This window comes from Lepidochelys kempii, chromosome 1 (genome assembly GCF_965140285.1).
Source record: "Lepidochelys kempii isolate rLepKem1 chromosome 1, rLepKem1.hap1, whole genome shotgun sequence".
NCBI lineage: Eukaryota > Metazoa > Chordata > Testudines > Cheloniidae > Lepidochelys > Lepidochelys kempii.
The window spans coordinates 151,684,479-151,696,947 of record NC_136380.1 but is presented as its reverse complement, the minus strand read 5'-3'; the positions used below and the strand labels follow the sequence as shown (position 1 = coordinate 151,696,947).

At 39.5% G+C, this 12,469-nt stretch overlaps 1 protein-coding gene across 1 annotated transcript in view; it reads left to right on the top strand.

Moving 5' to 3' along the window:
• The window catches only part of CFAP47 (cilia and flagella associated protein 47), a 643,435-nt gene that overhangs the window by 222,226 nt on the left and 408,740 nt on the right, over positions 1–12,469 (top strand). The window contains exons 38-39 of the mRNA XM_073358068.2: positions 2,931–3,081; positions 9,713–9,801. Of these exons, the coding sequence (XP_073214169.2) occupies positions 2,931–3,081; positions 9,713–9,801 (240 nt within the window). The remainder of the gene's footprint in view (positions 1–2,930; positions 3,082–9,712; positions 9,802–12,469) is intronic.

Genomic DNA, 12,469 nt, shown 5'->3' with positions numbered 1-12,469 from the left:
CACGTTTCTCATAAACTCAACTTTTCTGAGCACCACTGGAGTGGAGTTTTCAATTGATGAAGGCTAGAGAATTTCTTTTAACTCCTAGATTTGCTTTTCTGTCTTTCATATTTCTCAGCCTTGCTCTTATGGTTCTGCACAGCTCTGCCCCATATAGATCTGCTATCACTCACTTAATCATATCTTGTGTTCTGACCACTCTTCTCTTGTTGCTCCCTTCGTTTTCTCCTTTTCTCAATTCTGTATCTTTTTTTTGTGGTGCTCTCCAGGCCTGACACAACATCCCTCTTCCTGCACCTAACATGCTTTCTCTCCCCCTTTAAAAACCACAATTTTTGCTTTCCATGCTGCCACTGACTTACACACCTGTACTATTAACTCTTCCTTTACATTGTTTCCATTCCTGATCCATTGTTTCCATTTTGTTTTAACTCTCCTTTACCTACCACTTTCATCTGTCCGTTTTCTTTGCTCTCTCTGTTTGTCACATTTAGATTGCAGGCTGTCTGGGACAAGGGCCATGCCTCCCTTCAGTCTCTGTAAAGCATTATGCAAACTGATTATCATATACAAATATTGAATGATTAATGTTTATTTTACACTTAGTAGTAGTTAATATTAATAGTTCATTAGCTTCATATATTCCTCAACCCTCCACTTAATAAGTTAAAATTTGTATATGTATGTCACCCTGGTTCAGAGCTACCAGTACAAGTTTCCCCCACATTTTGGACTGACCACAGCATTACACATATTGCCTCTAAACTGCTGTGATTAGGACAACCTTACATCAATTGCCTCTGAATCTTTTCTGACTTTGAGCAACCTTACATCAGGATGACCTAAATGTATATCTTCTATTTTGATCAGCTTTACTGTGCTCTTGACTTTGTGGACTTTTATAATACATATAGTTCTCAAATACTAAAAGCATCTCAGATTTGTAGTCTTTTGCCTTTTGGGAGAGAGTGGCTGCTACATGTTTTAAGAAAATGCTTAGCAGTATTTGTAGGTACTGGGTAGGCTGGGACTCGATGCATTTTACTAGCTAGACGGCTGTTTAAGAAGAAAAGGGAATTACTTATCCTGTAATTCTACTTCAGTGAAAAATATCATTCTGGCAGGATTCTCACTCACCTCTGAGAGTGTAAAGGGGAAATTGTTTTTGAGATGCTGTTTTTTCTCGTATTTCTATTGCTCTATGTTTTTAAGGCACTCCTTCAATCACTATTTTATGAATGATTTACCATGTTGGGGAGCCTTCATTTTCTGCTTAATTAGGAACTGACCAGAATGTTCCAATGGTGACAGTTCAAATCGCAGATGGCGTACAACTATCAGTGGGAAAGGGGGGAAATTTTGTGCGCCAACCCACAACTGCCGCCATCAATGGCCAAAAACTTTAAAGCATGTGGAATTCCGCTTGTTGTTTACTAGAGAGCTCCAGATCGAGGAATGAGAATTTGCCAGAATGATACTTTGTGGTTTTGATTCTCTAAAGATTAGTTGTCCTCTGTATTCACTTAATTTAGATACAATACATTATTTGAAGGTGTAAAATCACAATTATTAAAAGTAGGTAACTGGTTGGTTTTTCATTGGTAATTGTTTTAACATGCATCCCATCTCTTTCTTTGGCCGTCATTGCATTCCTCTGTTGTTTTTTCTTGATTTTAATACCAGATATATTTCTGCTCCAGAAATAACATTATCACATGTGTAACTTTAAAATTGTCTTCCATAATTAATAACTTTCTAGTAATCTTGAGCTAAGATAAACTTCAAGAACACTGTTGTACAGTAGTCTTCTACCATCTGTTGCATTCAGTCTGCTGTTTTCTAGGGCTTCTTCTATGAATCTGCATGGTATTAGTATTAACCGGATTAACCAAAAGTATTAACCAGATGACCTCATAGTTTAAGTTTTCACTTCCTTCTACTTACATTGTAAGTGATTCCAATTCAAACAGCCCACAAAATCTGGGAGCCTCTCCTTTCTGAGTAGCTATATTATTACCATATTTCAGACCTTATAGAGAATGGCTTTTTTTTCTGAAATACTGTGTCTTTTTAGTTTCTGTAATTCCCTTGCTTTAAAACAGCCTTCTGTTTTTCACCCATGCACTGTTATTTTTCTGACCTCAGTACCATTTTAAGATGTTTGTTGGCACACACTCCTAAGAACCCAAGCTTATTCTTCTATAATTATATAATAATAATTAATCTCTCATTGTCCCAGGGCTAGGGCAAATCATACTTCTTTCCCACCTCTTTAGAATCTCATTAAGGTCCCCTTGTTTTTAGGGCCCCCTTTTTAAAATTTGCTTTCTGGTTTTGTGGCTTTATCAGCTACACAGTCTTCATTTACACAAAAGCACTTTTTCCTTCATCTCTAATTATATGCTAAATCCTGAAACCCTTATTTGTTTTTACTCAGCCCTCACCCAATAGGACTTGCTGAGAGTTTGCGTAGGGACTTCTGGATTTGACCCACAATATTTGTAGTAAAGTATCTTATTGTTTAACTTCTAAACTTCTCTTGGATGAAAGGGAACACAAAATAAACTTAATTGTTATCCTAGAACAAAAAATACAAGGAAAGGGTGGCACTTTTTTCACCACAAGAGTATAAATATTAAATGTTATTGTTTTTAAACTTTACACTGATAGTACAAGTAAACAAACACATTTTTCTATATTGTTATTATTTCTCGCTCCCCCCCCCCTTTTTTAACAAACAAAAAACAGCTTTTGTACACAGCATTGCATATTGGCAAATTCAAAAGTAATTCTCCTTTTCTCCACCCTCTCTTCAGAAATATTTTTAAAATGTTCTGGTACTGAAATGACCCTCCAGGTTTCTTTGGTATTAATTTGTGAGTTTAATTTGGTTAATTCTAAAGAAAGTGATTCCTTTTTTTTTAAACTAGGCGCCAAATAAATATAAATGTGGAATTCACTAGTCGCTTTCTACATCCTGCTGAAGCAATGTTATTGTTGGTTTCGAAGACTGTAAGTGAAGTAAGAGGTACAACAATGACTTTCTCTCTGAAATCTAAAGTCAACCATATTGACCCTGCTGTAAGTACTGTGTATGTCATTTGAAAAAATGTGAATGGTCTTGTAAGTCACTCTCAAAAATTCTTGAACTTAAATGATATGTAGGGTTGGCAGTAAAACCAAAATCTAATTTTGTGAAAAATTTCATTGTTTCAGCATTTATTTTAGTTCCTTATCAAAATGAAAACTAGACCTTTTGAAATAAGAATGAGAGACAAACCAATAGATACCACCATATCCCCACTGCAGAATAGCCAAAAACTCAATGGTTAGGGCACTCACTTGGTATGTAGGAGACTCAGAATGAAGTTCCCATGCCAAATCAGGCTGATAGGGGACTTGAACCCAGGTCACCACATTTCAGGTGAGTGACCACTGGGCTAACGGCTATTCTGGGGAGTCTTTCTGTTTGCCTTTTTCTCTCCCCTGCACCATATTCCACCCTGGAGTATGGAGACAGTTGAACTTAAAAATGTGTGCACTGCATGTCCCTGCATGGCTTGGTTGCACAGAGAAAAATGTACTGAAGGTGCCCATCGGCTGAGAATAAGGGATTCCAGGATCACAGGAAAGAGACTTCCTCCTGCGAATAGATCCAGATTATAAAATATAGGTGGGCTATTGTCTGTTTTTAGGAAAGCAAGCATCACTTTTTTTTTTTTTTTTGCTGGGGGAGGGGAAATTAGGAAATTCCAGACAATAGACTATGTTAAGATATGTATTCAAAGGCCAGGAAATGCCAGAGTTAATGTTGCTGCCTTGTTTGTATGCATTATGATACAGATTGTACTTAGATCTTGTCTCTGTGAATAGTTAGTGTGCAGCAAACGGGGGTATAAATCTACCTTGCTCTAGCCTGGCATGCACTAAGTCCATATGGACCCTACTAATGTGCATTAAAAGTTGCCTAGTGCGCTTTGATCTATCCTGCTTGGAAATGGGAGTAGCTCAAAGAACACTGCGAAAGTTTTAGTGCACAGCAGCAGGGTCCATACAAACTATTTATGCACAACTGGCTAGTGCAAGGTAGATTTACACCACAGCTTGCCATGCGCTAACAGTTTGCATAGATTCTCACAACTTTTCCCACTGACTTGCGCCACAGGATGTCTGCTCCACAAATGTGCACATGAAATTAGCTCCTTAGTTTACTGCCTCGTTCCCTGCCTTGGGCCTAAGGAAGGTTGTGCTGCTGGTTGATAAGGAGATATGTTGTATATGGCTGTTGACAAGATTATTGTAATGCATACCTTAGAGAGAGAATAAATTATATCTAAAGTCAAACAGTAAAGAAAACTTGGCCCATTAGCACAGTGAAATGAAAAGTACTGTAATTAAGAAAAAATGAGACCCATTCCAAGACAGAACACATGTATCTAATGGTTATGGTAAAATTGTATGAGAAATAGTAATGATCATGTAATTAAAGGCATGTAAGCAGGTCAGAGTTAGGTTGTCGAAGCCTTAATTTGGCTTTTTCTGACTGAATGCTCAGCTGCGGACCCTTAATGTTTGCTGGCTACTTGCATGGAATTTCGGTATTAGGACTCTGTGTGGGGAGCGGAGGATAAAGGAGGCGTGGCAGGTGACATCCACTTTCCGCAACCCAGAGCAAGGGGCAGGCCTGGTGTGCAGCTGATCTATAGCTCTTCTTTTAGCCTACCCTCAGATCACCCCATTTGTAGCCTAGGTTTGAAGGATTTGTGCAGGCATGTTGTGTGGACACTGCGCCTGCAGACACTGCACAATCCCTACTTGGGGCTCGAGTGCTGCAAGGGACCATGCAATGTCCCACTGCACCATGGGTAGAATCATTTTATGTTTTGAATTTAATATGCAGATCTTCATTGTAAAGCAGCTTTAAATATATATTTAAATGTGCCACAGCAACTCTTCCTCTATGTGCTGAGAGAACAGCTCCTTTTGAAAATATCTCATAGATACATAGATTCCAAGGCCTGAAGGGATCATTGTGATCACCTACTCTAAGCTCCTGTGTAACACAGGCCATAGAACTTCCCCCCCAAAATTCTTTCAGTAGATCTTTTAGAAAGACATTCAATGTTAATTTAAAAATTGTCAGTGATGGAGAATCCCCCAGGACCCTTGGTAAATTGTTCCAGTGGTTAATTACTCTCATCATTAAAAATGTATGCCTTGTTTCCAGTCTTAATTTGTCTTGCTTCCAGCCATTGGATCATTTTATACCTTTCTCTGCTAGATTGAAGAACCAATTATAAAATGAAAAGGAGTACTTGTGGCACCTTAGAGACTAACCAATTTATTTGAGCATAAGCTTTTGTGAGCTACAGCTCACTTCATCGGATGCATATTGTGGAAAGTTTAGAAGATCTTATATACACACAAAGCATGAAAAAAATACCTCCTCCCACCGCACTCTCCTGCTGGTAATAGCTTATCTAAAGTGATCACTCTCCTTACAATGTGTATGATAATCAAGTTGGGCCATTTCCAACACAAATCCAGGTTTTCTCACACACCCCAACCCCCACAATGGCCAACCTTGATTATCATACACATTGTAAGGAGAGTGGTCACTTTAGATAAGCTATTACCAGCAGGAGAGTGAATTTGTGTGTGGGGGGGGGGGGGTGAGAAAACCTGGATTTGTGTTGGAAATGGCCCAACTTGATTATCATACACATTGTAAGGAGAGTGATCACTTTAGATAAGCTATTACCAGCAGGAGAGTGCGGTGGGAGGAGGTATTTTTTTCATGCTTTGTGTGTATATAAGATCTTCTAAACTTTCCACAGTATGCATCTGATGAAGTGAGCTGTAGCTCACGAAAGCTTATGGTCAAATAAATTGGTTAGTCTCTAAGGTGCCACAAGTACTCCTTTTCTTTTTGCGAATACAGACTAACACGGCTGTAACTCTGAAACCTGCAATTATAAAGTATTTGTTCCATGTATAGATGCTTTAAAGATTATAATCAAGTCACCCCTTAACTTTCTCTTTGTAAAGCTAAGTAATTTGAGCTCCTTGAGTCTATCACTATAAGGCATGCTTTTTTAATCCTTTAATCATTCTTATGGCTCTTTTCTGACCCCTCTCCAATGTATCAACATCCTTCTTGATTTGTGGCCACCAGAACTGGATGTCGTATTTCAGCAGCAGTCACACCAGTGCCAAATACAGAGGTACAATAACCTCTCTACTTTTACTTGAGATTCCCCTGTTTATGCATCCCAGGATCACATTAGCTGTTTTGGCCACAGTGTCACACTGGTAGCTGATTATCTACCACCACCCACAAATCTTTTTTCAGAATAACTGCTTCCCAGGGTTGAGTCCCCTAGCCTGTAAGTATGGTCTACATTCTTTTTCTATTTACATCTTTGTAGCTTTCCTTTTACATACCACAGAACAGCTTTCATTTCAACATAAGCATCCTCAGAGTCTCCTTATTCACTGGAGTAACATCATGCTTCTGAATTACAAGTCCAGTTGTTTGTACATGTTGTCAGTGTGTTTAACATGGTTATTCATTTTTTACTATATGCTAATGGCCATCCAGACCTTAGAAATATTCATCTGAAAAAAGTGAAATAATTTCCCATTTATCACCACTAGTGATAGGTTAATCCACCATTATTGCTGTCACATGAAATGGATTACTTCACAGAGGAATGATTGGACTTTTCAGGAACTTAACAGTTTTATTGGCCAAAAGTCATTCTGTACTAGTGTAAAACACACTAAAACACATTCCACCAATCACTGCAAAGGATGCACGCTGACTTTGTTGGACCCATTTGTTTCCTTAAGAGATGTAATTCAGGCTATATCATCATATGGAAATTACAAATTACAGCTGTACCAATAACAGAAGGATAAGGAAGCTTCCCATCCTCAGTGCTAGTGGGCATGGAGTAGCCATAAAGACTTCAAGCTGTCAAGAGCACAAGGATACAGAGGCAGCTAATACTACTGGGAGCACTTACTGTCCTTAAGATGGCATGGCAGGGACTGGTTACAACCTTGTCCTCTTGCACACTAGCTGGCATCTATAATTTTGTAGATGGTTCCTTGTTCACCACGAGCAGCTGCATCCTCTGCTTGTGTTGCCAGATTATCAATATAATGCCATTTGTCTGATCTCACAAGGCGTTTGACCTCCCAGTATGCCGTTCTGTACTGCTCTTGGTATTTATCTTTAGCTTCTGGGATTTTGTGTCTAAAACTCTTTTCTTCGGGGCTCGTCTGGTTTCTATGGCGTTCCATGTGCTGGGTGTAATCCACTCCTTCCTTCTCTTCTGCCTGTAGCCTAGACAGGCTTCACTGCTCTGTTTATAAATTGCTGTTACTTTATTCCATCTCTTGTTGATCTCCTCATCTGCATTCCTATCCTCTTCATCAAGGTCTGCAAGTGCTTGAAACCTGTTCTTTAACCAACACTCTCATCAGGAACAAACAAGGACACCTACTAACCTAAAAAGAACAAGAAATGCGCTGGACAGTGCATTTCAAAGACTTGCTGAACAGGGAGCCACCTAAAGGGGAAGCAAACATCCAGGGAGCAGAAGAAGATCTTGGTATCAGCACAGACACCCCAACTAAGGAAAAGATTGTTCAAGCCATCAAATCTTTAAAAAATGGGAAAAGCTCCTGGCAAGGATAACTTGAGCAGAATTGTTCAAGGTAAATCCTAAATCAGCAGCATCTATCCTGGCCCCTCTATTTACATCAGTTCGGGAAAGGGAAAAAGTGCCAGATGAGTGGACCAATGGGGTTATAGTGAAGATACCAAAGAAAGGAACTCTGTGATTGTAATAACTGACATGGTATCACACTTTTATCTGTGCCAAGCAAAGTATTGTGTAAGACCATAGTCCAATGTATATCAGAGGCAGTTGATAGCGTTCTCAGAAAAGAGCAAGTTGGTTTTCGGAAAGGGCGTGGATGCACAGACTAGATCTTCGCTCTACGAAACATAATAGAAAAGTGCTTAGAATGGGAATGGCAACTCTACATAAATTTCATAAGCTTTGAGAAGGCTTTTGATAACATTCACAGGTCCAGCCTGTGGCGCATTCCGCAGGCATATGGAATTCCTTTCCATATAATCAGTGTCATCAAAAGCTTCTATTTCAAGTTTACAAGTAGTGTTGATCACAGTGAGCTGTTCTGAAGTCAAAACAGGAGTATGTCAAGGGTGTGTCATGTCTGCAATCCTCTTCAGCATTGCCATTGACTGGGTAATGCAGCATACAACAGAAGACATGCCAAGAGGCATTAAATAGACACTCTTCTCATCCCCTGAAGACCTGGATTTTGCAAATAATCTTGCTCTCCTATCTCATACTCAACACCATATACAAGAAAAAACAACTCAACTCAATGCATTCAGCCAGCAAATTGGACTGAAAATCAACCGCAATAAGACAGATATCATGAGCTTTAATGTTGCCTCACCATCACCAGTATGGATAGAGGATTATGTTCTCACCAGTATAGAAACATTCACATACTTGGGTAACACCATTCATATACTTGGGCAGCCAGGATGGTGGAACAAGCCAGGATATCCGGAACAGAATCAATAAAGCCAGGAACACCTTCAGGAGCTTAAATACAGTCTGGAAATCATCAAAATACAACACCAAAACTAAACTCAAGATTTATCAGAGCTGCGTATTTTCAACACTACTTTATAGTGCAGAATGCTGGGGAATGAGAAAGTATGACCTGTCCAAACTGTCTTCATTCCATACAGCCTGCCTCAGAAAAATTCTCTGTATCTTTTGGCCCAGAACAATCTCAAACCAAGATCTATTGACGCAGTTCAGCCAAGAGTATCTGAGCACCATCATTGCCATCATTGGAGGTGGATCGGTCATGTGCTTCAGATGGAAACTGATTCCATCACCAGAGTAGCAATAAGATGGACACCCAAAGGCAAGCAAAAACGAGGCTGCCCAAAAACAACATGGCGAAGAGCTGTGGAAGCTGAGCTGAAAAACCTGGGGCACAGCTGGGGAGCCGTTGAAAGACTTGCCAGAAACAGACAGGAGTGGAGGAGCTTCACCATGGCCTTGAATGCCAGAGGCGTAATAGGAACATCATGATGATGATGATGACATCCACTTGCTTAATTTTAAATAAAATATACAAATATATATATATATCCAGCTACTCCTCAAACTTACCTTCATGAATTGGCTGACTTTTTTGTAGGCATCAGGGAAGCAGTAAGCCTTGAGGAGGAGCAATGTGGAGAGGTTTGGGGAGAGCATTTATACACAAGAGCTAGTGGGTAAGAAGAATTTGGTGGAGGAGAGGGTTGTAATAGGGAGAAGGATAGACGTGATATGAAAAAAAGAAGAAAAATAGCTTTTCCTCCCCTCAATCTTTAGTCGTATTGTATATGAGAATTCTGAAAAGCGGGGTTGGAGGAGGGTGGGGGTTGAGCATGTATGATTAAAAGGAATTGGGCCCTAAATCATCTTTTATATGTTGGGAACAAAACCATACATGTTAATTATACTAGTGATATTAATATCAGTGTACAGGGAATTAACTATACCATGTATTTGGAATATTTGCCTAGTTACTAGTTTATTTTTGATTAAGTATGGAGTGTTTTTTTTATTTTCCCACACTGATATAACTTTTTATTCTCTTTTAGGATGTATTAAAATGCAAATCCCCATGTTATGAACTGAAGAAAGTTAGTCTGAATGTTACTAGTCCCTTCAGAACTGATGGAACATTCAGGTAGGCAATGTTGTAAAGACAAAAATCATAACTATAATAATATGTATATCTAGTCTTTTTCATAATTTTCTCCTCTTTAAAAATGTAGGAAAAATTGAAGTTAAATTATAGGAATTTGCATTTCCAAAATTGTTACAAGCACTATGATAATGAATAAAGTAGATAAATAAACCTTAATTGGAATCCATCTTGGTGTAAGCAATGAAACTACAGCTTTTATCAAATGGAGTTCATTAACCTTGCTTGTTTTTTTGTGTATGGCTGAGATCCAGCAGAATTCCAAAGAGAAACAAACCATGTTAATTAATAGGGTTCCCCCCCGCCCCAATCTACTTTGTCCTGCTGGTTAAATTACTAAACTGAAATATTCATGCAAAAGAGAATATACGCATTTGCCAAGGGACTCACATCACCATCAATTAATCTATTTTTTCTTTTGTATTCACAATATATGGAACATCGCCAGAGATGCAAACATTTTTTTTCTACTATGTAAGAAGTAGAAAGTTATGTTCCTGTAATATCTCAGTGCTGTGTGATCTGGCTCCAGATTTTGTCTTTAATCTGCAGACCCAAATACAGGACCATAAAATTAATTTGTATTTAAGAGCACTGAACACAAAACAGTTTTCTGTGTTATTTCTAGCTTCTCTTAATGATACCCTGTTTAATACGCACATTACCTCCTTGTAGTTTCATATATGATAGGATAAAATGGGATATGCCAAAAAAATCTCAGGAATTACAAAGTACTCTCATGACGAAACATGAAAGATTGATGGAAATTTGTCAGTGTGCTTTTTTGTTACGTGACTGGTATTCATTCATGTTAATTCATCACAGTTTTATTTTCGGTTTTTTTGTGAAGTGAATTTAATGTTTGTTTAATGTTTGCTAGTTTGACAGTCCTGAGGATGGAAGTCCTCTGTTTATCTACAAAATAGAATCATAGAATCATAGGACTGGAAGGGACCTGGAGAGGTCATCTAGTCCAGTACCCAGCACTCATGACAGGACTAAGTATTATCTGGACCATTTCTGACAGGTGTTTGTCTAACCTGCTCTTAAAAATCTCCAATGACGGAGATTCCACAACCTCCCTAGGCAATTTATTCCAGCGCTTAACCACCCTGACAGTTACGAAGTTTTTCCTAATGTCCAGCCTAAACCTCCCTTGCTGCAAATTAAGCCCATTGCTTCTTGTCTTATCCTCAGAGGTTAAGAAAAATAATTTTTCTTCCTTCTCCTTGTAACAAACTTCTACATACTTGAAAAATAGGTTCAGCATGGGCAGCAGCTAGTGAAGTTGCTTTCACTGCCCCACCATTGTGCTTTGACCTGAACTACCTAAGGGGTGGGGGTCAGATGAATTAGTTTAGTTTCCATGTTTGTTCATTCCTTAAGACAATCAGCATGGGTACCTCTTGTGGTTTTTATGATGTGGATACCTGTCCACCAGAAAGTAGATTAGGGCCACCAAGTAAACTAATTTCATCTGGATGACTCTGCAGCTATTGGATCACAACTATTTTAAATAACTGCAAGCTACAGGTGAAAGGTTCCATATGACATTGCCAGTCTTCTGAACCATTCAGGCCTTCCCTGGGAATTCATTTGCTTAACTATGTATAGGGCCCTACCAATTTCACAGCAATGAAAAATGTGTCACAGGCCATAAAATTAGCCTTTCCCCATGAAATCTGATCTCCCCTTTGCTGCTGGGAGCACCCCAGCCAGGAACCGCTAGCTGCAAGTCCCTGCACGGGTGCCCTCAGGGGGAGATCAGACTCCCCTCCGAGGGCCTCCCCCTGCTGAAGGAAGCTCCCATGCTGGACAACAGCCCTGGAGGTTCCTGCAGCTGGAGGCTTGTGGAGGTGGGTTCAATCTCCCCTGCTTCTGGGAGCGCCCCAGCCAGGGGGCTCCTAGCTATGAGTCCACACCAGGATGGGGAGGGACAGGATTTCTCTTTCCCCTCCAGGGCTGCTGGCAGAGGAATGTATGGGATCAGACCCACCTCTGGGTACCTTGTGGGTTGAGACCCTCACTGTCAGGACACTGAAATTTCAGTTGTAAACACATGAAAACGTGAAATTGACTAATTTTAAACCCTGTCCCCCCCAGCCATGAAATTGATCAAAATGGACTGTGAATTTGGTAGGGCCCTATGTACAGTACTAGAAAGAAGTCTGAAGGACTCCAATAATACATTTTGAAACATTTTAAATACACTGTACAGAGTGGATACTTGAAAAGGATGCATTGAAAAGTGGAGTGACAGGTTTCAGAGTAGCAGCCATGTTAGTCTGAATCCGCAAAAAGAAAAGGAGTACTTGTGGCACCTTAGAGACTAACAAATTTATTTGAGCATAAGCTTTCGTGAGCTACAGCTCACTTCATTGGATGCATGCAGTGGAAAATACAGTGGGGAGATTTTATATACACAGAGAACATGAAACAATGGGTGTTACCGTATACACTGTAACAAGAGTGATCAGGTAAGGTGAGCTATTACCAGCAGGAGAGAAAAAAAACCTTTTGTAGTGATGATCAAGGTGGACCATTTCCAGCAGTTGACAAGAAGGTGTGAAGGACGGTGTGGGGGGGAATAAACATAGGGAAATAGTTTTACTTTTTGTAATGACACATCCACTCCCAGTCTTTATTCAAG